This window comes from Gorilla gorilla, chromosome 2 (genome assembly GCF_029281585.2).
Source record: "Gorilla gorilla gorilla isolate KB3781 chromosome 2, NHGRI_mGorGor1-v2.1_pri, whole genome shotgun sequence".
Taxonomy (NCBI): Eukaryota; Metazoa; Chordata; class Mammalia; order Primates; family Hominidae; genus Gorilla; species Gorilla gorilla.
In genome coordinates, this window is record NC_086017.1 from 133,204,714 (window position 1) to 133,230,791 (window position 26,078).

At 41.6% G+C, this 26,078-nt stretch overlaps 1 protein-coding gene across 9 annotated transcripts; it reads right to left on the reverse strand.

Annotated features, from left to right (window-relative positions):
• Positions 1-26,071, reverse strand: MIX23 (mitochondrial matrix import factor 23). 9 transcript variants are annotated; one of them, XR_008678680.1, is made up of 6 exons: positions 13,326-13,394; positions 12,019-12,144; positions 8,529-8,675; positions 5,966-6,034; positions 5,737-5,867; positions 3,368-3,429 (listed from the first exon to the last, which is right to left on the reverse strand). XR_008678680.1 is itself a non-coding variant. In XM_004036172.4 (5 exons), exons 1-5 carry the CDS (start codon positions 26,025-26,027, stop codon positions 268-270), a joined length of 435 nt encoding a protein of 144 aa, XP_004036220.1. In that variant the 5' UTR covers positions 26,028-26,071; the 3' UTR covers positions 1-267. The 9 variants fall into 9 exon arrangements, 8 of the variants coding, with proteins under 8 accessions (XP_004036220.1, XP_018880308.1, XP_055239763.1 ...); XM_004036172.4 differs by lacking the exons at positions 5,737-5,867; positions 5,966-6,034; positions 13,326-13,394 and adding exons at positions 1-318; positions 25,977-26,071 and having other exon boundaries at positions 3,370-3,429; XM_019024763.3 differs by lacking the exons at positions 5,737-5,867; positions 5,966-6,034; positions 13,326-13,394 and adding exons at positions 1-318; positions 25,951-26,034 and having other exon boundaries at positions 3,370-3,429.
• Positions 26,072-26,078: the final 7 nt, after the last annotated feature.

The window sequence follows — 26,078 nt, forward strand, 5'->3', positions numbered from 1 at the left end:
TCAGAAAATTATTTTAATAGTTACAAAACTTTTTTTTTTTTTTTTTTTACAGAATCAGTATAAAATAGCAGTTGATTTCTCCATAATTATCAGAATTATTTATACTTGAGGTCTTGGCTAAGTGGGGCTGAAATCAACAAAAGGTCTTGGACTGTTGGCTCAGAAATCATCCTAGAAAGCCCGCCCTGTTGACATCTGTCATGCTTAGCTCTTATGAGATGACCCAGTCCTTAAAAAAAAAAAAAAAAAAAAAAAAAGAATCTCTCTTTATTCATTCTTTGGAGGCTTGAAGTGAATTCGGCAGCGTTCATTAAACACCTAAAATATTGAAACAGAAACAAAAGTCATTGAGTTATCCTGCATAAATCAGGCCTAGAACTAAATTCAATTTAGTAGGCTTCAAAAGGCTATTACCATTTTTGTCCTAAGTCAACAGATTTAGGAAACAGAAGAGTTTCCTCAGCAGTTCAAACTGACTTATGAGGTGCCAAATGCACAGAAGGCCTTGACATCCATTTACAAGACAATTCTAATATTTTAATAAAATTTAAGTTACTTCGGGAAAAAATCATCAAGAGCCAGGTAATTTAGTTACTAGCAAACATTTCAATTTCATATTCTGGACATTTTTAAACAACAACACAAAAATATCTAAAATAAGTTAAATAAAGAATGCTCAATAACTAAATGTCCACATGGAACTGTGTTAAATAAAAATTTGGTATGGTTATTCAATGGAATACATGCAAGGTTAAAAATAATTTATGTTCTGATTTAAAAAGATCTCCAAGATTATCAAGGGAAAAAAACAAAGTGTGAATAGTACAGTTTCACTTGTGTAACAAAGGTAGAAAAATACACACACACATAAAATTAGAAAAGGTGTGAATATCTGAAAGCATATACCATCTTTCAGAGGGAAGGGAAAGTAGGAGGTAGCTGAAGGAGAGGGACAGAAGGCAGAATTTTTACTGTATATTACTATTTTTAAAATTTTTAAAACATTTTTAATATTAAAAAAATTTAAATCATGTCAAAAATTTTAAGTGTCCAATTATAACAATTCTGAAATTGAAAAGAATTTCTTCTCAGAATTTACCCCCATACATCATTAATGTAAAGAACAAATCACTTTTTAGGTTAAAAAAAAACAAACTACCTATGTTGGCTGCCATTGACTATTATAAAAATAAAAGAAAAATCTAAACACAGAGGTTGTGAGGTACTGTTACTCTATTTCTTTTTATTTATTTATTTTTTTGAGACGGAGTTTCGCTCTTGTCGCCCAGGCTGGAGTGCAATGGTGTGATCTCGGCTCACTGCAACCTCCACCTCCTGGGTTCAAGCAATTCTCCCGCCTCAGCCTCCCGAGTAGCTGGGACTACAGGCACCCGCCACCATGCCCAGCTAATTTTTTGTATTTTTAGTAGAGACGGGGTTTCACCCTGTTGGTCAGGCTGGTATCGAACTCCTGACCTCAAGAGACCCACTCACCTCGGCCTCCCAAAGTGCTGGGATTACAGGCGTGAGCCAGTAAAGTGCTGCGCCTGACCTATTATTCAATTTCTTAAGCTGAGTGGTAGATACATGAATATTCATTTTATTAATATTCATTAAATTCTACATGTCACATAATCTTTCACATATGCATCTCACAATTAATAGAAAATATGTAGAAATTATACAGACTCTGTCTAGCCCTTTTGTCTTACAATTCATCTCACCCATTTCCAGCCCCGACATTTCCCTGAAATTCCCAATCAGACAAGAGGGAGGCTTCAGTTTAGTGGCCTTGACACACTGGTTGGGGTGATATATACAACTTGGCTGAGCTTCTCCAAATCCTTTTCCCAAATGATTTCCTATCCACTTCTGCTGGCCCACTGCACCAGAGCACCATGGCTACATTTTCTTCTTTTTAAAACAAGTAGGGGCCTCATCTTCAGTGGAGTGGATAGAACATATTTTCTTTAAAACTAATATTAAATTCAAAATAGTTCACTCTTCCCACTACATTTTACATATATCATAAACTTCTGCACTTGTTTTTTCAAGCCAGATGTTTCATTGTACCCCTTCCCCATCCAATCTCAAGAGTAAACATTATTTTTCCAGAGAATATAAATGGGAAATATTGCCAAATCCTCTCAAGTGACAGACACCTCATCATGTTGGTGGAAAGGGCAGGAATAGGAAACCTTGGCAAAGAGGATAAGATAGAGAAATGTGATAAAGCAAAGAAAGCCAATTTGTATTTTGCAATGTGTTCATGTCTCAGCAAGCTGGTACATTCTGGTTTTGGTTCAGCTAACCTCTCTTATAAGCACACAGTTTAACAACATTCCAGTAGTTAAATTCAAATGATAAAACAGAATTTTCAGTACATTTTCTCAGATTTAATAGATTTTTGCCCTTCATAAATCTTTTAGAGTTTTAGAGAGGGGTAAATGGATATACTTTTTCAGAAAACTAAAGTCAGAGTTTCATGAATTTTGACTATATGTAAGTTTCTGGGATCTGGTCCCTTAATCTAGTTCCTAACAAGAACTATGCAATGATAATAAGGAGCTTGTAAATCTATGAGCAATAAAAAGCCTTATCAGATACCAGTAAAACTACATATAATAACAAGTTTTATGATCAGGTAAGTTAGAAGACAAGCAACCGTATAGGTTACCTAATGATAGGAAAACTTACGGAAAGTAACTGAGCTCAAAAAGGCTAATTTGAACAAATAGCCTCCTTGAAGGTTCTGAGTAGTAACTCTAAATAGCAACCATGCCTGTAATTAGTGTTAGGAGACATAGAGAATGTCTCTAATGCTGTTATGATGGCAGCTCATTCAGTTCTATCATATGCTTATAAAGCTAATTTTGTTTTGTTTTGTTTTGGTTTTTTTTTTGGAGATGGAGTCTCATTCTGTTGCCCAGGCTGGAGTGCAATGGCTTGATCTCAGCTCACTCCAACCTCTGCCTCCTGGGTTCGAGCGATTCTCCTGCCTCAGCCTCCCGAGTAGCTGGGATTACAGGCTCATGCCACCACGCTAATTTTTGTATTTAGTAGACACCTGACTTCAGGTGACCCACCCACCTTGGCCTCCCAAAGTGTTGGGATTACAGGTGTGAGCCACCTCGCCTGGCCCTGTAAAGCTAATTGTTATAAAATGGCTCTAATTAGATGCTAACTGCATCCTGCTCTCCCTACCCTCCCCCCGCCCCCAAAAGGTTACAATCCTCAATTGTAAATGTAAACGAGTGATCTCTACTTTCCTTACAGCCTCAAGGCACTCTTTACTCCCCCTCCCTTGGTTTCCCTTTGCTAGTTCAGTTTCCCTCCTACTTCTTTCCAAACACCAACGTTATTTTATACCTTCCAGCTCCTGTCATTTACCACTTCTTCAACATTCAGTTCTGACTGCATCCATTTCAACTGCAAGAAAAAAAAATTGAAGTTATAAAATTTAAAGAGCAAGAAAAAAATTGAAGTTATAAAATTTAAAGAGCTAAAACCACACTCATGTTTACCCAACAAAACCTGCTACTGCTCTAGTATTTTTGTCTGTTAATGGCAGACTTTGGAAGCTTCTTTGACACAATCAGCTTTCCCCATATCTAATCAATTGCTAATCTCAAACTTTGCTGCATATCCTAATCACCTTGAGAGCTTAAAAAAAAAAATATCCCAAGGCCAGTCAATTCACAGAAGACATACAAAAGGCCAGTAAACATAACAAAATGCCAATCTTACGCCAGTATAAAGAAATGCAAATTAAGCCATAACATGGCAGAATGAATAAGTTTGATAAAACCTAACATTAGTGAAGGTATGTGAAAAGATATACTCATATATTCTTAGTAAGAGTATAAATTGTTACAAATTCTATGGAGGGCAATGTGGCAAGACTCATAGGAAATGTACATTCTCATGTCCTTGAACCCAGTGATTCCAGTTCTAGAGATTGATCATACAACTACAGACTTGCAAAGATAGCACAGAGGAAGAAAAGGACAAGGAAGTGCAAACCTGACCTGAATAGAGAATTAAGAAAAAAAACCCTCAGGGAGGAAAGAGAATATACATGGAAGTGATCTAGAAAGGCATGCGTTTCCTCACACCTTAACCATACAGTCAGAGGTCTCAGGCTAAAAATGCCAAGTCTTTTTAGCTTTCTTTATAACTGCCAACCTAATTACTCCAACAGAAAAGTAGCCAATTCCATTGCCAGGCCCTGAGAGCAGGACTCACCATACTCCCAGTAGCATTTTGTTAGAGGACTTGAAGGGGAAAAAGCTGGCTAGTTCCAGGCAGAAGGCTTGAAAATATTCAGGAAAATGAGGAGAAAAAAGCATGAACTATAGGTTGATGCCAACTAAGAGGTTAACACCAGGATGATTTCCTCAGGCCAAAGTGAAGAACCCAGACCAGATCTGGGAACAAAATGTCAGAAAGCTCAACAAGATCTGGGCAAGCATGAATCTGACACCTAGGCCAAAGACCCTGGCCAACCAGGAGCGCAGTTCAGGCAGGAGGTTTGAGAAATTTGTGGCAACAACGATAAGAATGGAACTTGGGACAGATCCAATGGCTCCTTGCAAACTCCCTTCTTAGATTCAGAACTGGTGTCAACGCGTAGGCCTGTACATATGGCTAGAACTGTGGAACAAGGAGAAGGACTGCATTCTGACAATTAGTCCTGTGCTGTGCAGTAGTAACAAGCCTGAAGAAGCCCACCAATGCAACCTAAGTTCCCATTTTAATCAGCCATACAGACCAAAATCATTAAAGCTCCACTTGTCTGACAAAGCCTGGACTGACTGCCAAAGAAATAATTTCAGTTGAAGAACAGTGTGAAAGTCACTAAGATAGTCTTCAAAACTGCTCTCAAATATTTAAAGGGATACTATGTAGAAAAGGGTTCAGAATTATCCTGGGTAACTCCAGAGAGAAGATTAAGAAGCAGTACTTATATATCATGGGAGCAGAATTTCACAATATGAAAATCTTCGAACATTAGAACTGTCCAAAAGAGAATACACTGACACTGAGACAGGGAATCCTCCCCTGTCACAACACCCTGCCCTTAAGCAGTAGTGAAACAAAAGCTAGAAACCACTGGTTGGTGATATGACAAAGAGGATTAATGCAACAAATATGGAGTCCCAGAGACTCATAAAGGAAAGAAACTGCTACTTTGTTAGCAGCCAATATGCTAGCTCTTACTTACATCCTTGAATCCTCCCCGCACATGCCCCTCAAAAATAAGAAGTTATTAGGTATCAACTCCATTTTACAGATTCAAAATCAGACTTTTCAGAACAATTAATACACAAGGTTACAAAGCCACCAAGGTAGGTGGCATTTATTTCCTCAGAGCTGTCTGCCTTTGGATTATTTTTTAAAATTCTACAACATTGCAGATATTACAGCCAACTTCTAATACAATTTTATCAGTGCTACCAACAAACTGTCACCTTTGAGACAGTTGTCTTTGAGACTGTAGGTCTTCAACAGGTAAACTTAAGGCCACTAACATGTGACAGCAGTTATAGAGGTCCAGCAATGAAGGTGCTTTTTTTGAGTTAAATATTCAGGTAAACTAGTGGGGATTTTTTGACTGGCATCTGTCTATAAATAAAATATACTCACTAAAGTATCTGACTATTAGTCACAACTTAAAGAAACTGACTGAATGCAGGGTCAGAAGAGATGGGTTAAAGTCCCAGTTCTACCACTTACTAGCTTGTGGCTTTGGGGGTGTCAGTTAGTATCTCAAGTATCTCTGAGTCTTTTTCCTCAGATAGAAAATGAAGAGGTAGAGCTGTACCATCTCCAAGAGCTCTCTCTGATTCCATAATCTTCATAGCAAACTTGAAAATTGAAAAAAAAAATTCACGTTTCCTTATTTGCTTATGTACTACCCCATGGTTACCCCCAACCCTATATGTTATCAAGCTAGAAAGCAAACCTCATGCAATTCACTGATTGGTTTCTAAACCCTCCTTGCAGTGGTCATCCTGGTGATTCTATCTGGGCCCTAAAGACACAAGGGCAGATCTCAAGGCTGAGCAAATTGTGTGTCACAATCATTCCCAAACACTCAGTAGAGTTTTGAACTTTGCTCTCCACTAATGAGTCACTCTGTTGTTTGACTTGATCTGCAAACAGTGACTTTTCAGTTTCCAATTTAACAGCCTTTGCCCTGCAGTTTCCTTTGTCAACACCTTCAAGAGCACTGAAATACAAACTCCAAAATTACTAGACTTTCACCAGTTTTATATAAATTATCTATATGCCGGCTGGACACGGTGGCTCATGCCTGTAATCCCAGCAGTTTGGGAAGCTGAGACGGGCAGATCACAAGGTCAGGAGTTCGAGACCAGTCTGGCCAACATGGTGAAACCCTGTCTCTACTAAAAATACAAAAAAAAAATTAGCTGGACGTGGTGGCAGGCACCTGTAACCCCAGCTACTAGGGAGGCTGAGGCAGGAGAATCTCTTGAACCTGGGAGCGGAGGTTTCAGTGAGCCAAGACTGCACCACTGCACTCCAGCCCAGGCGATAGTGTGAGACTCCATCTCAAAAATAAATAAATAAATAAATAATCTATATGCCTTCATGAACAGCAAGGGGAGTAAGATCAACATCACCGCATAAGGTCACTGTCCAAGGGATCCACCAGTGCCTGTGGCATGAGCAGGTATGGAATACAGACCTGATGCAGTAGTCATGAACAAAGAGAGCAGCAAAGACAGTGGCTGAGTCCTGGATCCAGTGAGACATCCTGAATTGGCGGAATGATCGAAAAAGTGCAGCAGCCTGGCCTACTCACCTTGTGTGCAGCCAGCTACAAGGAAAGAGGTTTCTTTTCTTTTCTACTAATAGTTTTCAATAGATGACGAGGTCCCCTTTTCAAAGTTCAGCTACATCTACTAAACAAAGGGCAAACTTCATGACTGTGCAGTATGAAAAGCATGACTCAATCCCACAAGGATCCGTAAGTCACCTATTATGCCATCTTAAAATACAAACATGAAGTCAGGTGTGATGGCTCACACCTATAATCCTAGCACTTTGGGAGGCTGAGGAAGGTGGATCACTTTGAGCTCAGGAGTTTGAGATAAACCTGTGTGACATGGTGAGACTCCATCTCTACCCAAAATACAAAAAATGAGCTGGGTGTGGTGGTTCGCGCCTGTAGTCCCAGCTACTGGGGAGGCCGAGGCAGGATTGCTTGAGCCCCAGAACCAGAGGTTGCAGTAAGCTGAGATTGCAACACTGCACTCCAGCCTAGGTGACAGAGTGAGACCCCGTCTCAAAAAACAACAAAAAAAAAACCATGATTTTGATAATTGTACACTGGTCCTGTAGGAAAAGTCCCTGTTCTTAGAAATAACTAATGAGTTTAAGGGTAAAGTGGTACAATGTGTATAACATAGTCTCAAAATGGTTCATGAAAAAACTGTATTTATGCATACAGGTGTGTGGGGAGACAGGGAGAGGGAGGAAGGCAGGGAAGGATGAAGAGAAGGAGAGAGGGAGGGTGAAGAGAATGAACTGTAAAGCAGGTGGGGCAACATATAAACAATAAGTGAATATAGGTAAAGGGCACATGGGAGTTCCTTACACTATTCTTACAACTTTTTGGTAAGTTTGAAATTATACAAGATAAAAAGTTACCCCCTAAGAGTCCCCTCAAAAGAAAGACAGCAATAAATCCCACATAATAAAATATGCTGTATTTTTCTATTGTTTCCTTGACACGTCACATACAAGTGCTGTAAAGAAACAGTTCTGCTGCATTAACTGTATTCTGAAGCCTACACCCTATCTACATTATAGCTGATTTGGGAAAATAAGGCTTCCTCTGACACATCCCTAGGTAGGTACTTGCTGTTTTCTTAAAAGTAAAAACACTGCAGGGATAGGGGAGGAAATGGGAAAAAGTCATGTCCAAGAAAAAGCCAAAGATCCCTAGCAACTTTTACACAGTAGGGAAATAAATTATAATGAGGTAGAAGTAAATCTGGTTATATTTAAATCATACTATATTTTTATGGCTAACGAGGGTAATATCCTGAAGTTAAATAGTCTATATTACATTTCAGCAGATTTCTACAGAATGAAACTGGAGCTATTTCCAAAATATATTAGAGATGTTTTTCTCAGGTTATGTCTCAAAAGGCAGATACTGTACAGATGTGATTTCCCCAGAATTTCTGATGTGGTACTTCACCTGTAGTGATCCCTTGTCTTTAATAGTGGGAAAGAAACAAAGAAATGAAAATAAATTATGACTGTGCTTATTTTAGACAAAGCTGCTATGCTGCATTTGTTCAAGAAGTGCACATTAATTTACCAATTAATTAACTAAACATAATAAAGCTCACTAAAAATGAAGCACTAATCTCTTGATCATTTTTTTAAGTAACTGCCATATTATATGCCAAAATTTTCATATTAAAAATTTTACTTTGAAGGCTACAGTTGGAAAAACTTTGCCTGAGAAATGTTAATTCTGTTCAACTTACCTTTGTCTGCTCTTTTCTAAGTTGCTTTAATAACGTTAAATCGTCCAAATTCTTTTCTCTCTCTTCTCGGAGGTTTTTTACTACTGCTGAAGTCTGGGCTATACAATTTTTTATGACTCTGTCTCTACTGGCATGAGCTGCCATCAACTAAAAGAACAAAGGAATGAAAGGAGAAAAAAAACTGCATAAATTTATCACATTTTAGTGTTTTTCAAAAAAATCCTTGAGACTATAGAAATTCAATACTTTCTAAAACAATTTCTGACGACTGAAACCATGAAAGAGAAGATTGTGTTGAATCAGCTACCTCATCTAAAAACATAACTGGCAGCATCTCTGAGGGTGGAAGGTATGAGGTCTGGGGCTGTCCTCTTCCTCAATATGCTCCTGGTATTGACTTCGGCTTTCCTTCTGCATTCCCCAAGCTGGGCTATTCTCACTTCAGTTTCCTCTGCCCTACACCACTGACTTTCCCTGTGATTCCATTCATGTGTTCCTCTATTCTACAACCACCCGCACACACCTGGCCACTTAAACGGCTATTCTTCCTCTCTTTGTCCTTTCATATTTTTTCCTGTCTCACATTGTCAACAAGTGAAAGAAATTACAAACTAAGTCATGTATAGAAGATTTCATTACAATAAATAACAAAGAATGCTACCTTTACCTTCGCAAGACAGAGCCCTTTTCAAGATTATAAAATATAAGTATTGATAAGGAAAACTTATATATGAAGCACAGATTAGTGGTTGCATCAATTGTGTGTGCTGATTGAAATTAAGGATGTCTGACAGAACAACTCTTGATAACCTCCATCTTAATGCAACAAATTAATAAAAACAGTTCTCATTTATTTCCCATCTTGATTCTAAAGTATCATGGTCATGTTTCAAACATACTTCCATAATCATAGCCACATTTTGATAATACCCCAAAATCTGCATTTGTTAAACATTGTTTCAAGTTCATAGACTTTATTGTTCAGTATTGATTTTTATGTTTACCATGGGAATAAACAATGTAAAGCTAGAAAAATGTCATAGATTGAAGGGAATATGCTCTAATAAGATCTCATTGAAATTTACAAGTTTTACCTTGAGTATACTCTTGAGATTTGAAATTTCTAAAATGAGTGCTTCATAATAACCTTACTGATCATCTCCTAGGAAGAAGCGTTATTTGAAAAGGCAAATATCCCTTCTTCAGCTATAGAAGGAAGCTGGGTCAGGGATTAAAGTCAGAGTGAACATGAGCAACTTGGATATTTCATAGAGTTCTGCTTCTTGATTGACATAATACTTAAGGGAACTCAGTGGTACTTATTGGTATGGGCACTCTGCTGCAGACTTGATCCCTGGCACAAAGCTACTTGAAAAATTAAGCTTTACTTGATATACATGTTGCTGAATCCTTCCAGGATATAGATACAGAGAAAAACTCAAACACACACACAGGATTTCCAAAACAGAAGAGTTCTAAATTTAGTATGCAAGCTTATCCTGATTCAACAAGGAGATAAAAAACAACAACTTGTGATTCTCACAGGGCCTGTTTAAAAAAAAATGATAGCAGTAGCAGCAAACATTTTTTTGAGACAGGGTCTTGCTCTGTCACTCAGGCTGGACTGCGGTGGTGTGATCTTGGCTCACTGCAACCTCTGCCTTCTGGGCTCAAGCAATCCTCCTGCCTTAGCCTCCCAGGTAGCTGGGACTGTAGGTGCACACCACTACGTCCAGCTAAATTTTTGTATTTTTTGTGGAGATGTGGTTTCGCCATCTCACCCAGGCTTGTCTTGAACTCCTGGACTCAAGTGATCCTCTCACCTCAGCCTCCCAAAGTGTTGGGATTACAGGTGTGAGCCACCGCACCTGGCCAGCAATATTTGTATACAAAACACTTAGTACTGTAAGCACTTTATAATTCAATGCGCCAACAACTCTATGAACTAGGTACTATTATTATACTATTTTACAAATATTAAAACTGAGGCAGACAGCCGGGCATGTTGGCTCACGCCTGTAATCCCAGCACTTTGGGAGGCCAAGGCGGGTGGATCACTTGAGGTCAGCAGTTCGAGACCAGACTGGCCAACAGGGTGAAAACCCTATCTCTACCAAAAAATACAAAAAAAATCAGCCAGGTATGGTAGCGTGTGCCTGTAGTCCCAGCTACTTGGGAGGCTGAGGTGCAAGAATCATTTGAACCCAGGAGGTGGAGGCTGCACTGAGCTGAGATTCTGCCACTGTACTCCAGCCTGGGTGACAAAGTGAGACACTGTCTCAAAAAAAAAAAAAAAAACTGAGGCAGAGGTTATGTGACATAATCAAGGTTACCCAGCTAGGAGGTAGCAGATGTGAGATTAATCTAGATCTAGAGTCCGTATTGTTAATCACTATACTATAAACGTCTAGGTTAACAGGAAGATTGTAAATGGAAACAATTTTATAGCTTATGGAGATTATATGAGTAGTGAGGTGAGAGAGGGAGTATCACCAAAGTGACCATAAATTCCAGTTCTTCAGACAGAGGTACCCAAAGAAAGTGAACTGTCAAACAACCTCATAGCCAATTAGGACTAGGTCCCATCCTGTCGACTCCCAATACTGAATTCTACTCATTAAAGTCCACAATCTTATGATTTTCTCAAAGAAGACTTACCTGCTTATTTAAAATAACATACTTTAACACAGAACAAAAATATCAGTAGTTAATGCTCTGAATTTAACTGACATGGATAAGCTTGTCCAAAACTGATCTGAGAAAGGCAGTTTAGGTTTTAAGGATGCCTTCTTTATGACTATGAATCCAAACAGTAACCTTGTGGTAGAGCTTAAAATAGCAAGTGTCATTTGAACTTTAGCTTCCAAATTACTAAAAGAATATAGGTAAATAAACTATAAAAAAGATTTTGCTGCATCATTATTTCCTTCTGCTTTTGGAGATTAAAAAAGAGAAACAAAGGGGGGCAATGAAAAATATATACTTGAGAAACCAAAGCCTCAGGAAAGGACAATTGATCCACTGGCTTTCCTTCTCTCCCAGCTGCCAAATGCTTCTATTCCCCTTCCTGAGGAGTGAGAAAAAGAAGATTTAAAGGTGTGAAGGGTTTTAATTCCTCCTTGTACCAGCTGCCTGGCTTTTTAGGACTGACATGCTCACAGTCCTTGCTCTTGTTACTGTTTTACTTCACTGTTTCACTCTCCTCCTTTCTTTCCTTTGTACATAGGCCTCCTTGAGTTAAAGGCTACAAAACAACTGCTCCCATTCTTTAGAACCATTTCTTCCCAGGTTTGGTAAGATTTCACAAGCGTAAGGTCACACATTTTCTTTAATGTGTAGTAACCAGATCAAAACTTATATACACCATCAGGTATAGGCAAAGAAAAGATGTCATTCCTTTAGTCACAGTCGAGTTACAAGATAACTGATTTCTTATTCAGCCTGCAAAGAAAGGCATGAAAGAAGCAAAAGACTCAAAAAATACACTTACAGACTCATAAAGTTGTTTACAGGTTTGGCTGGCATCAATTTTCCCTGCAAAGGAAGCTGTTGGAACCGTAGTGTTTAATTCATGTACTATTCTGTCATCAATTGTCCTCATCACCTTGAGTAATTCCTATATGTATTTAAAATAAAAGAATATAACCCAAATGGAAAGTTAGTGATAAAAAATAAGCATTTAAGTAAAAAATAAAGCTCTTGGATATTTTACAATCCTTTAAGTCAGGAGTGAGGAAACCAAGCCAAATACATGCAACCATAAGAAAATGTTCAAGGACGATAGGTAGGTTAAGTAATGGTAATCCTAACCGTGGGCACCAACTCTGTCTCCTTGGCTCAAATGTGATTGTCTTAAGGGTTAAGACTGTTTTACTCATGTTGAAATCCCATTTGCTGGCACGGTGTTTAGCAAACAGTGTATGCTCCTTCCACCTCCAGCATACAGCCAATAAAGTGTACTACTAGTTTTTACTTTTTCTTAGTAACCATAGCTCATATGTTCCAAGGATCCCTCTTACCTCAGAAAGCCTCCAACTCTCAAAAAAAAAAAAAAAAACCAACAGAAAAATAATATCAAAAGGGCAGGGAACTTAAAAAGACTGGTAGTAAGTACCTACACAGCACAACCCCTCCTACCCACATATGATCAGTGTATTTCTTTTCACTTGTCACTAGAGAAAGGCTGGACATCAGCTACATCTCGTCTTCAGTTAAACTCCGGGAGAAGTTTCTGGCAGTATATCTTTCTCTTTCTTTTTAGTTTCTCAAATTTACAAAATATTCAAACAAGAACAACAACAACAACAAAACACAGCCACTTAAAAAGCATCAAGAAAATGGCTGGGCACAGTGGCTCACACCTGTAATCCCAACACTTTAGGAGGCTGAGGCAGGAGTATCACTTGAACCCAGAAATCTGAGACCAGCCTTAATGACAGACATAGTGAGACCCTGTCTCTACAAAAAAAAAAATTTTTTTAATTAGCCAGACATGGTGACTCACGCCTACAATCCTAGCTACCTGGGAGGCTGGGGCAGGAAGATCACTGAACCCAGGAGTACAAGGCTGCAGTGAGCTATGATCACACCACTGTACTCCTGCCTGGGCAATAGTAAGACCCTGTCTCTTAAAAAAAGATCTCTTAAAAAAAGAAAGAACGAATGAAAATAAAACAGAATTATATAATACTAGGAATATACTTATTATTGAAAACATCCAAGTTAATATTCAATATTAATATGTATTAAAAGCAACGTTTGATTCTTTTTCCCTCAATATACTATGCTACTTCTTACCTTTGCCAAACTTAAATCCATGACTGAAACCAACTCCTTTCTTTCCTCGTCCATTTGTTAAAATAAAAATTATTATTATTATTACTTTCATTTTAGAAAAGTTAGAAAAAAACTTTAAATAAAAATCATCCATAGTTAACCATTATCAACATTTTAATATGTCCCTTTGGTCTTTTTTCTACACATACCTATTAATGTTTTTATACAACTGAGGTACTATGTAACATTTTAAAATCTGGCTTCAAGACGTTATATTATGAGCATAATATAATGTTGCTAGAAATGTCTTGAAAGTTTTTTTTTTTTTTGAGACAGGGTCTCACTCTGTTGCTCAGGCTGGAGTGCAGTGGCGCGATCTTGGCTCACTGCAACCTCTGCCTCCTGGGCTCAGGTGATCCTCCCACCTCAGCCCCTCAAATAGCTGCGACCACAGGCATGTGCGATACACCTTGCTAATTTTTTTGGATATTTTTGTAGAGAGAGGGTTTCACTACATGGCCCAGGCTGGTCTTGAACTCCTGGACTCAAGCGATCCACCCGCCTCAGCCTCCCAAAGTGCTGGGATTACAGGCAAAAGCCACCGCACCCAGCCCTGAAGATATTTTAAATAGTTGCGTTTAAGTATTCTATCCTGTTCAAGCACAACTCATTTGGCCACTTTCTCATTAACAAACATTTAGGTTGTTTCCAATTATAAACCATTTAGTCCATTCAATCTAAGTCTGTAGTCTAGATTCTGTTCTATCATTCCACTAATTTTTAATTAGTGAATTTAATGGCCTTTTCTATACCTCAATCTAGAAGTGAAACGGCTTGCAGAAGGCTCATAATTCAGACTAATAAAACACTAGCAAATATCAGGTCTAAAACCAAGTTCATTATCTTCTCGTCCTGTATCTTTCTATTTTTTTTAATAGTATTCTCTGTAAACTGGAATTCTTAAGGAATAATCTCAATGTATTCATTGGGCAACCACCACACATAGTGAAGGATATATGTATTGTGCTTAAGTGGTAAATTCCAAACAAATGATGGCAGTACTATTTGGGGAGTCCAAAAAAAAAAAAAATAGGTAAGTAGAAGACAGGGACCCACCTTGCCACTTTACCTCCTATGACTGGCCTATTTTTTTTTTTTTTTTAAAGCCCCTTTAAATTCTCTTTCAAAACCTTCCTTTTCGCTATCTAAACTGAACTGATCTTCTGAGGCCAAGGGTTAAGTTGTGCCTTTTGGATAGAGGTTTTCTTGGTTATGAAAGCCCTCAGCAATATTTGTCTTTAAATAATGCAGCAGTAAGAGACAGTATCACAGAGCTCATTATTTATTAACTCATTCTTCATACAATTACTGTCATCCCTTAGTATCCATGGGGGTTTGGTTCCAGGTCCTCCTATGGTTAACAAAATCCAAGGATGCTCAAGTCCCTGATATAAAATGGCACAATATTTGTATATAACCTATGCACATCCTTCCATATACTTTAAATAATCTCTAGATTACTTATATCTAATACAATATAAATGCTATGTAAATAGGTGTTAGTTACACTGTATTGTGTAGGGTATGATAACAAGAAAAATGTCTGTACATGTTCAGTATGGATGCAACTTTTTTTTCAACTATCTTCGATCCACGGTTGATTGAATACATGGATGTAAAACCCATAGATGTAGGAGGGCCAACTGTCCTATGTCTAGCATGTGTCAGGCACCATTCAAAACATCAAGGCTACAGTAGCGAATAAAAGAGGTCCTTGCTCTTATAGAGCAAAATTCCTGAAGGGGGAGATAGAAATTAAACAAGTGTCCTATAAACAAGATAATCTCAGATACTAAAAAGTACTATGAAAAAGAAAACAAACTAAGGTGATGAGATGAAGAGTGACTGAGTGGTGCTTGGGGGCTACTTCAGATAAACATCAAAAAAGGCTTTTCTGAGGATGTAACATTTGAGCTAAAATCTAAATGACATGATTGAACCAACGATAGGAACATCTGGGCTGGGGGTGGTGGCTCATGCCTGTAATCCCAGCAATTTGAGAGGCTGAGGCAAGGTAGGAGGATTGCTTGAGCTGAGGAGGTTGAGGCACTGGTGAGCCATGATTGCACCACTGCACTCCAGCCTGGGCAACACAGCGAGACTCTGTCTAAAACAAACAAACAAAAAAACTGGTAGCAGTAGAATTAAGGAGAGGTGGTTGGACTTAGGATATATTTTGAAGATAGAGCTAACAGAAATTGCTGAATTGGTGGTCAGGGACAAGAAAATAAAATAGCATGACTTTCAGGCTTGGGGCCTAAGCATCTAATTGTATGGAAGTGCCATTAACTTATGGTGGGGGGAGACTGGGGAAGGAAGAGAGTTGGAAAGAGTAGGAACATCAAGAGTTGTATTCTGACTCAGGCTATCTGGTGATTACTGTTCATTGTCTGTATGTGGCAATAGTATGGTGTTAGAAAGTTGTAATCTTTTGGAGATATAGACAGAAATTTTACAGAAAAAAATGATATGGTATTTGGGATGACCTCAAAATGATCGGATTAGGGTGGGATAAGTGGTAGTAGCGAACAGATGAAACAAGAGTAGCCATGAATTAGTTAGTTGTTGGAGTTGGGGGATGGGTACATGAGTGTTTGTGGTACAGCCTTCTCCTTTTGTGTTATGTTTAAAATCTTGTATAATAAAACTTTTTTTTTAAAGTTTTGTCATGGCAACAGATATTGGTAAGCATGCAGAGAAAAGGGAACGCTTATACACTGTTGACGGAAATGTAAATTAGTACAACCTCTATGGAATATGTGGAGATTTCTCAGAGAACCAACAACAGAACTACCATTTGACCCAGCAGTCCCACTACTGGGTACTTACCCAAAGGAAAATAAATCATTATATAAAAAACACACCTAGAGGATGGGCGCAGTGGCTCACGCCTGACTTTGGGAGGCCGAGGTGGGTGGATCATGAGGTCAGGAGTTCGAGATCAGCCTGACCAACATGGTGAAACCCCATCTCTACTAAAAATACAAAAATTAGACTGGCATGGTGGCGCGCACCTGTAATCCCAGCTACTTGGGGAGGCTGAGGCAGGAAAATCACTTGAACAAGAGAGGCAGAGGTTGCAGTGAGCCGAGATCATGCCACTGCATTCCAGCCTGCCTGGGCAACAGAGAGAGACTCCGTCTCAAAAAAAAAAAAAAAAAAAAAAGACACCTGTACTTATATGTTGATCACAGCACTATTCACAGCAGCAAGCTAAGTGTCCATCAACGGTTGACTGGATAAAGAAAATATGGTGTACGTATACACACACATATATATAGAATACCATGCAGCCACAGAAAAGAATGAAATCATCCAGGCGTGGTGGCTCACGTCTGTAATCCAGCACTTTGGGAGGCTGAGGTGGGTGGATTACCTGAGGTCAGGAGTTCAAGACCAGCTTGGACAACACGGTGAAACCCCATCTCTACTAAAAATACAAAAAAATAGCTGGGTGTGGTGGTAGGTGCCTGTAATCCTAACTATTTGGGACTCTGAGGCAGGAGAATAGCTTGAACCCAGGAGGTGGAGGTTGCAGTGAACCAAGATTGCACCATTGCACTCCAGCCTGGGAAACAAGAACGAAACTCTGTCTCCAAGTCTCCAAAAAAAGAAGAAAAATTATGAAATCATGTCCTTTGCAGCAACATGGATGGAGCTGGAGGCCATTAAGTGAAATAACTCAAAACAGAAAATCAAATACCAAATGTGCTTGCTTATAAATGGTAGCTAAACAATGGGTACATATAGACATAAAGATGGAAAGAATAGACACTGGGGACTCCAAAGGGCAAGGGTAAGGAGGAAGGTGAGGGGTGAAAAATTACCTGTTGGGTACAATGTTCATAATTTGTGTGATGGGTAAATTAGAGCAGGTGCAGTGGCTCACGCCTGTAATTCCAGCACTTTGGGAGGCTGAGGTGGATGGATCACGAGGTCAGGAGTTTGAGACCAGTTTGGCCATGGCAAAACCCCGTCTTTACCAAAAATACAAAAAATTAGCCGGGCATGGTGGTGCACACCTGTAGTCTCAGCTACTTAGGAGGCTAAGGCAGGAGAATTGCTTGAACCTAGCAGGCAGAGGTTGCAGTGGGCTGAGATCGCGCCACTGTACTCCAGCCTGGGTGACAAAGCGAGACTCCATCTCAAAAAAGAAACCTGTATATGTACCCCCAAATCTAAAATTTTTAAAATTAGAAAAAACAAAAAACAAAAAACAAAGCTCTGTTTTGGACTTGTTAACGTTTGAGATGCCTATTAGATATCTGAGTAGAAGAGTGGAATAGAAAGTAGAGTATGCCAGTCTGACACTGATCGGGGTGGAGTTATATTAATAAACTGATGTTCTTTAAAACCATGAAACTAGAAGAGATCACTGGAGGAGACTGTAGAAAGCGAAGGGGGCCAATGATTAAGGAATTCTTACATCTAAAAGTAAAGGAAAAATTCTGTGATGTCACGGAAGTCAGAAGAAAGGTTTAACGGAGGGATTGGTCATTTGTGTTGAATGTTACTAACTCAAGAATTATATGGGGCCAGGTGTGGTAGCTCACATCTGTAATCCCAGCTCTTCGGTAGATTCAGGCGGGAGGACTGCTTACGGCTAGGAGTTCAAGACCAGCCTGGGCAACACAGTGGGACTCTGTCTCCACAAAAGTAAAAAATTTAGCCAAGCATGGTGGCATGTGCCTGCAGTCCTAGCTACTTGGGATGCTGGGGCAGAAGGATCACTTGAGCCCAGGAGTTCAAGGTTACGGTTACCTATGATGTGCCACTGTCCTCCAGCCTTGGTGACTATGTCTCAAAAAAATTTTAAATGAATAAATAAATGATTATATGAACAGAAATTAAACTTTTAAACTTAGCAGGATGGAAATCATGGGTGACCTTAAAGAGAGCCATATAAATAGAGTGTTTAATGGACTGAAAAGGTAATGTGGCTTAAGTACACAGAGAAAGATAAAACATGGTGTAACATGAGGTCCATTATTAGAGGTCATATGATAGGATTTTAGTCTTTTCTGAGACCCACAGGGAACCAAACATGTGTTTTCTGTTGTGATTAAGGTTACATGATCAGATCTGTGTTCTAAAATGACTGCTTAGATTAAAGTGGACTGCAGAGGAACTAGAGTAGGTGTCAAAAGATCAGTTAGACGACTGCAGCAATCCACGTGAAAGATTACATCGTTTGACATTTCCTGGGGTTTTTATTGACTCTGAACTTTAACCAGTTTTGAGTTTGAACACTTTAGCCCGATTCATCTCCAATAAAACAATTTGGACATACTACTAAATTCCTTACATAGCAATGGGAATCTATCCACATTAACTATGTAATGAGTCCATCAATTTTATTGTCTTACCAGTGGAACCTATGGATTATCAAATAGTCATGTAGTGCTTAATGACAAGGAAACATTCTGAGAAACGTGTCATTGGGTGATTCTGTTGTGTGAACATCATAGAGTGTACTTACACAAACCTAGATGGTATGGCCTACTTACACACTTAGGCTATATAGTATAGATGATTGCTTTTAGGCTACAAACATATACAGCAGGTTACTGTACTGAATGCTGTGGGCAACTGTAACACAGTGATACTTGTGTATCTAAATATATCTACATATGGAAAAGGTGCAGTAAAAATATGGTGTTATAATCTCATGGGACCACCATTGTATATGTAGTCAGTCACTGACTGAAACATCATTATGTGGAGCATGACTGTGTATCAATTTTTCTGTGTGTACTAGAGAATTATCAATATATGATCTAGAGCTTGCCTTTAACATGGCAGACATTAGCCACGTGAGATTATTTAAATTAAAATTAAATGCAATTTAAAATCTAGTTCCTTAATTGCACTAGTCACATTTCAAGTATTCAAGAGCCACCTGTTGCTAGTGGCTATCATATGGAGATAGCATAAATGCAAAACATTTCCACCATCACAGAAAGTCCTACCGGACAGTGCTATATTCTAGAAAATATAATTGACAACCCCTAAACTGATAATGTACTTGTTCAGGAATTGCTGAAAACTGTATGCCATTCTTAAATGTCACAGAAGAGATACCAGAAAAGCTAAAGAGAAAGAAAAAAAGGGAGGTAAAATGATTGGGGAAGGAAACATTGTAGCGAAATAAAGTGTGGGTGATGAAGTAGTAGAGGCATGCCATTTAGTCAATCATTTCAGCTATGAAAAGAAGGAGATTCGAATTTTATTTATAGGAACCTGTTGAGAACAGTGAATGTTCTGTCCAACATAGTGGCCCCTCAGTGTTTTTGTGATGTAATGAGACAGGAAGTGATTTCTTTCAAAATTGAAAAGGGAGAAGGAAAAGAACTGTAAACCGTCTCACCAGGCTCACATTTCTTCACACGGAAAAAAGTGCCAAAGCTGTTAAGGCAACGCCAAGAGGTTCTAGGCAAAAGTTCGGGCTGCCCTCACACACTGTGAGCAAACAAAGGTGAATGAAGGCACAAAAATGCTGCCATTGAATTATATGGATCATCCATAAGGAATTACTGACTACCTACCTGAGGCTTAGCCCCAATGGCATACATCCTGTCCACAGAAATTCACCAAGAAAATACATAGAAGACACCCCTGAACAGAACAGACATCATACACAATAAACTGCAACACCTGTCCACAGAAATAACACAGAAATACACACAGTTCAATGGTTCTCTGAAGGCTGCATCTTGTGTAGAACCCTCATGAGCTTCTAAACATTAAATCATAGCCAAAGATAACTTTATAAATTCTGTAGTACCCCCAGCTTCTTCTATCTTTCATCCTCCTCAAAACAAGAAGAGATCTGACATATCATGAACCTCTCATTGTAGGCTGACTCTGAAATTATGCAGGCGTTTTTCTTGGAATGCATTTTATGTCTTCTCTCTAATTGGTGGGGTAAAAATCTCATCCTCTTGGAAGGCAATTTAGGTATTGAAGAAGTGCCTATATTTAGTAGTGGGCAGGGGTAGAGAAAACTTTCTGTTGCCCCGACAATTATACTATAGTCTATTCCTAAGATTCATTCTCAGGTAAAGTTATTTTATAATTCTACATATTTTTTAGGGTACATAGGGGTGAGGAATAGGAAAGGGGCCATTATATAACTAAAATACACTGTACTCCAAAGAATGATATGGAACTCCCTTAACCTTTCCTCTCCTCTCCCTTTGCCTGATGGTACCCAGAAGTAATGTCATTGGTACTTGACATCAAGGTCCCTTTTACATGATGTTCTTTTCAGACAGATCTGGTTCCTCAAACTCTATTTTTACATCAAAGCTCCCATGGTGCTTCCTCCAAACCAGAAACACAAACTTGTCTACAACTGCCAGAGTCCTCTAACACCCAGCATCCCCAAGGACAGGAATAGAAAGCAGCCCTGTAAGCATAAAAGAAACCATCACTGATGCTAGAAAATAACCTATTTAGTACCTAATTACAATGTGATTCAAAAATCACTTATGTGTCAATGAATATTCCTAATAGAAATACTAATATTTAAACATGCATGTGGAAGTGTTGGGGGGTGGGTAGGATGAAACAGACATGTATGAGGACAATGATAAGAGACATGACAAGAGGCACTTTGGGATTGGATTTTAAAAGGTCTTATATGCCATGTTAAGAAGTTTAGATCTAGTCATATGAACCTAAAACTTAAAAGCATAGCTTAGATTATAAAATTCAGAATATAATAGCATATGCCACAGTATTATGGAGATTAGATTGAAGGGGGAATATAGTAGAGAAAAAAAGTGCCAGAAGATAGGAAGGCCTGTTGCAAAGCTAGTTTCAAAAATGATAGGGGTCTAAACAAAGCCACTGGCAGTAGTGATGAATCTTCCTAAAGCACCTCTTTGATCATCTCACCCCTCTGCACAAAAAGGACTCCCTAACTCACACTTGACACACAAGGCTTTCCACAAATCTGGTTGCAATCTTGTGTAATCCCAATGTGCCCCTGTATAAATAATGTGTTCTAGCAATACTGATTTTCTATTTCCCTTAAATACATAAAACTTTTTTGTCTATTATCCTATTGCCTCTGCCTAGAATACACCTAGTCCCTGCCTGCCTAAGGCCCAACTCAACCATATCTCTTGATTTGTTTCTCTCTAAATTCTTTTAGCATTTTATTCTTTTTTTTCCCAATATTTTCTACATTTTATAGCCATACTTAGATTACGTTCCTTGTTTTATACTCCATCCACTGGGTTTCCGCAAGTGCCAGGAGACTAGTAGGTATCTGTTACGGGTTGAATTGTGTGTCCCCAAAATTCATGAATCCCTAATCCCCAACATGACTGTATCTGGAGATAGGGCCTTGAGGTATGTAATAAAGGTTAAACAGAGGTCATAAGGGTGGGCCCTAATCCGATAGAACTGATGTCCCTATAAGAGGAGGAAGAGATAGTCTGGGCGCCATGGCTCACACCTGTAATCCCAGCATTTCGGGAGGCTGAGAGGGGTGCGGATCACCTGAGGTCTGGAGTTTGGAACCAGCCTGGTCAACATGGTGAAACCCCATCTCTACTAAAAATACAAAAATTAACCGGGCATGGTGGTGGGCGCCTGTAATCCCAGCTACTCAGGAGGAGAATCGCTTCAACTCGGGAGGTGGAGGTTGGAGTGAGCCAAGATTGTGCCACTGCACTCCAGCCTGGGGGATAGAGCAAGACTCTGTCTCAAAAACAAAAAAAAAGCCTCTCCCTCTTCCCCTCCCCCTCCCTCTCCCTCTCCCCACGGTCTCCCTCTCCCCACGGTCTCCCTCTCCACGGTCTCCCTCTGATGCCGAGCCGAGGCTGGACTGTACTGCTGCCATCTCGGCTCACTGCAACCTCCCTGCCTGATTCTCCTGCCTCAGCCTGCCGAGTGCCTGCGATTGCAGGCGCGCGCCGCCACGCCTGACTGGTTTTCGTATTTTTTTGGTGGAGACGGGGTTTCGCTGTGTTGGCCGGGCTGGTCTCCAGCTCCTAACCGTGAGTGATCCGCCAGCCTCGGCCTCCCGAGGTGCCGGGATTGCAGACGGAGTCTGGCTCACTCAGTGCTCAATGGTGCCCAGGCTGGAGTGCAGTGGCGTGATCTCGGCTCGCTACAACCTCCACCTCCCAGCCGCCTGCCTTGGCCTTCCAAAGTGCTGAGAGTGCAGCCTCTGCCCGGCCGCCACCCTGTCTGGGAAGTGAGGAGTGTCTCTGCCTGGCCGCCCATCGTCTGGGACGTGAGGAGCCCCTCTGCCTGGCTGCCCAGTCTGGAAAGTGAGGAGCGTCTCTGCCCGGCCATCCCATCTAGGAAGTGAGGAGCGTCTCTGCCCGGCCGCCCATCGTCTGAGATGTGGGGAGCACCTCTGCCCCGCCGCCCCGTCTGGGATGTGAGGAGCGCCTCTGCCCGGCCGCGACCCCGTCTGGGAGGTAAGGAGCGTCTCTGCCCGGCTGCCCCGTCTGAGAAGTGAGGAGCCCCTCCACCCGGCAACCGCCCCGTCTGAGAAGTGAGGAGCCCCTCCGCCCGGCAGCTGCCCCGTCCGAGAAGTGAGGAGCCCCTCCACCCGGCAGCCACCCCGTCTGGGAAGTGAGGAGCATCTCCGCCCCGCAGCCACCCCATCCGGGAGGGAGGTGGGGGGGTCAGCCCCCTGCCCGGCCAGCCGCCCCGTCCGGGAGGTGAGGGGCGCCTCTGCCCAGCCACCCCTATTGGGAAGCGAGAAGCCCCTCTGCCCAGCCAGCCGCCCCGTCCGGGAGGGAGGTGGGGGGGTCAGCCCCCCGCCCGGCCAGCCGCCCCGTCCGGGAGGTGAGGGGCGCCTCTGCCCGGCCGCCCCTACTGGGAAGTGAGGAGCCCCTCTGTCCGGCCAGCCACCCGGTCCAGGAGGGATGTGGGGGGGGTCAGTCCCCCGCCCGGCCAGCCGCCTCGTCCGGGAGGGAGGTGGGGGGGTCAGCCCCCCACCCGGCCAGCCGCCCCGTCCGGGAGGTGAGGGGCGCCTCTGCCCAGCCGCTCCTACTGGGAAGTGAGGAGCCCCTCTGCCCGGCCAGCCGCCCCGTCCCGGAGGGAGGTGGGGGGGTCAGCCCCCCGCCCGGCCAGCCGCCCCGTCCGGGAGGGAGGTGGGGGGGTCAGCCCCCCACCCGGCCAGCCGCCCCGTCCGGGAGGTGAGGGGCGCCTCTGCCCGGCCGCTCCTACTGGGAAGTGAGGAGCCCCTCTGCCCGGCCAGCCGCCCCGTCCCGGAGGGAGGTGAGGGGGTCAGCCCCCCGCCCGGCCAGCCGCCCCGTCCGGGAGGAGAGGGGCGCCTCTGCCCGGCCGCTCCTACTGGGAAGTGAGGAGCCCCTCTGCCCGGCCAGCCGCCCCGTCCAGGGGGGGGGGGGGTCAGCCACCCGCCTGGCCAGCTGCCCCGTCCGGGAGGAGAGGGGCGCCTCTGCCCAGCCACCCCTACTGGGAAGTGAGGAGCCCCTCTGCCCAGCCACCACCCCGTCTGGGAGGTGTACCCAACAGCTCATTGAGAATGGGCCATGATGACAATGGCGGTTTTGTGGAATAGAAGCGAGGGAAAGGTGAGGAAAAGATTGAGAAATCGGATGGTTGCGGTGTCTGTGTAGAAAGAAGTAGACATGGGAGACTTCATTTTGTTCTGTACTAAGAGAAATTCTTCTGCCTTGGGATCCTGTTATCTGTGACCTTACCCCCAACCCTGTGCTCTCTGGGTTAAATGGATTAAGGGCGGTGTAAGATGTGCTTTGTTAAACAGATGCTTGAAGGCAGCATGCTCGTTAAGAGTCATCATCACTCCCTAATCTCAAGTACCCAGGGACACAAACACCGTGGAAGGCCGCAGGGTCCTCTGCCTAGGAAAACTAGAGACCTTTGTTCACTTGTTTATCTGCTGACCTTCCCTCCACTATTGTCCTATGACCCTGCCAAATCCCCCTCTGGGAGAAACACCCAAGAATGATCAATTAAAAAATATATATATATTAAATGTGAAATATATATAAAAAAAGATACTTTATATTGTTTGCACTGTCTTCATAATTTGGAGGTTTTTTTACACTTACAATGCTTCTCAATTCAGACTAGGCACACTTCAAGTGCTTGGTACACACATGGCTATATTGGCTGCCATTTTGGACAGCACAGATCTATTGCTCTTTGAAGATATGCAATAAAAAAGAAAAAAAAAAAGAAGAGGAAGAGATAGCAGAGATCCTTCTCCTTCCAGGTGCAGGCACAGAGAAGAGATAGTGACATAAAGAAGACATGGTGAGAAAGCAGCCATTTACAAGCCAGGAAGAGAAGCCTTACTATAACTAATTCTGATGGCACTCTTCTTCCCCCCTTAAATCAAACTGTATAGCCTAGAAACTGATGGCAGCTTAATCTTGGACTTCTAGTCTCCAGAACTGTGAAAAAATAAATCTCTATTGTTTAAGCCACCTAGTCTGTGGTATTTTGTTATGGCAGCCCTAGCGGACTAATACAGTATCTAATAAATTCTTGAATGCATGCTAAAATGGGATTCTAGGCACTCGATTTTAAACATTCTTTTCTGTATTTTATTTCAACTTGGAAATAGGATATTTTATAGAAGTACTAAATCTAATTTTTATAATGAAAAGATAAGAGTTGCAAAAATTTTAAACACTTTAGGCCGGGCATGGTGACTCACGCCTGTAATCCCAACACTTTGGGAGGACGAGGCAAGAGGATTATTTGGTGAGACACTGTCTCTACAAAATCTTTTAAAAAATTACCCCGGCATGGTGACACGTGCCTGTAGTCCTAGCCACAGGGAGGCTGAGGCAGTATTCAAGAATACCACTACCTTCAAACCGTTCAAAGTACAAAGCTTACTACAGATAGGTCAATTTTTCAGTATCTTCGGTTAGTTAATAATGCAATACATATTTAAGATCATGATTTTGGAATTCAACTTTGTAACTAAACAGAAGCACATTTATGACGGAATTGGAACAGATAACTTTAATGGCAACTTGGTCAAAACCAGATCCCTATTCTTGCATTCAGGTGTTAATAATCAGCCCTAGGTCTCTCATATTTGAACATAAAAAGGCAGAACCTTTAAATATTACATCTTCTCTAATGGGCAATGACAGTAGAGCAGGTACTATAATTAATCCTCCCTCCAAGCTTCCATACGTCTTGTCCCACAAAAATAGTAAATTGCACCAAGTATTTGTTTTATCAACTAAACAGCTCTTCTTCACCGTCTCTCCCACAAAAACTCTACTTACAAAAGTAGGAGAGGAATGGCAGAAGCTGGAAACTGAGTTCAGGGAACTGCTACAAGATTGTTACAATCCTTATCCACACATCCCGAGCTTTACCACCGCAGATTACCCAGAGCTTCCCAGTCAAGGCCGGAGAGCCGCGGAGAGAACTATGACCCCCCTCCTCCCTCCTCCTACAGAGCAGCCTCGCTCCCTAAGGCCAAACCCGCGCCCCCCATGACCTCCAATGGCTCGAGAAAAGAGCTTTGAATTGCCCGCTTTTTCCAAAGCTGGTTCATACTCCCTAGCAAAGCAGGGAATAGGGTCTGGGGACAAAAGGAGGCACATGCCTGCCACATGAGGAAAACCCCATCACCTGGAACTCGGCGAACTCCTCACAGTTCACACCGCCACTGGGCGCCGCCATATTGGACAAACACGAGGACCCCGCTGCAGGCCAATCACCGCGGAGCAAAGG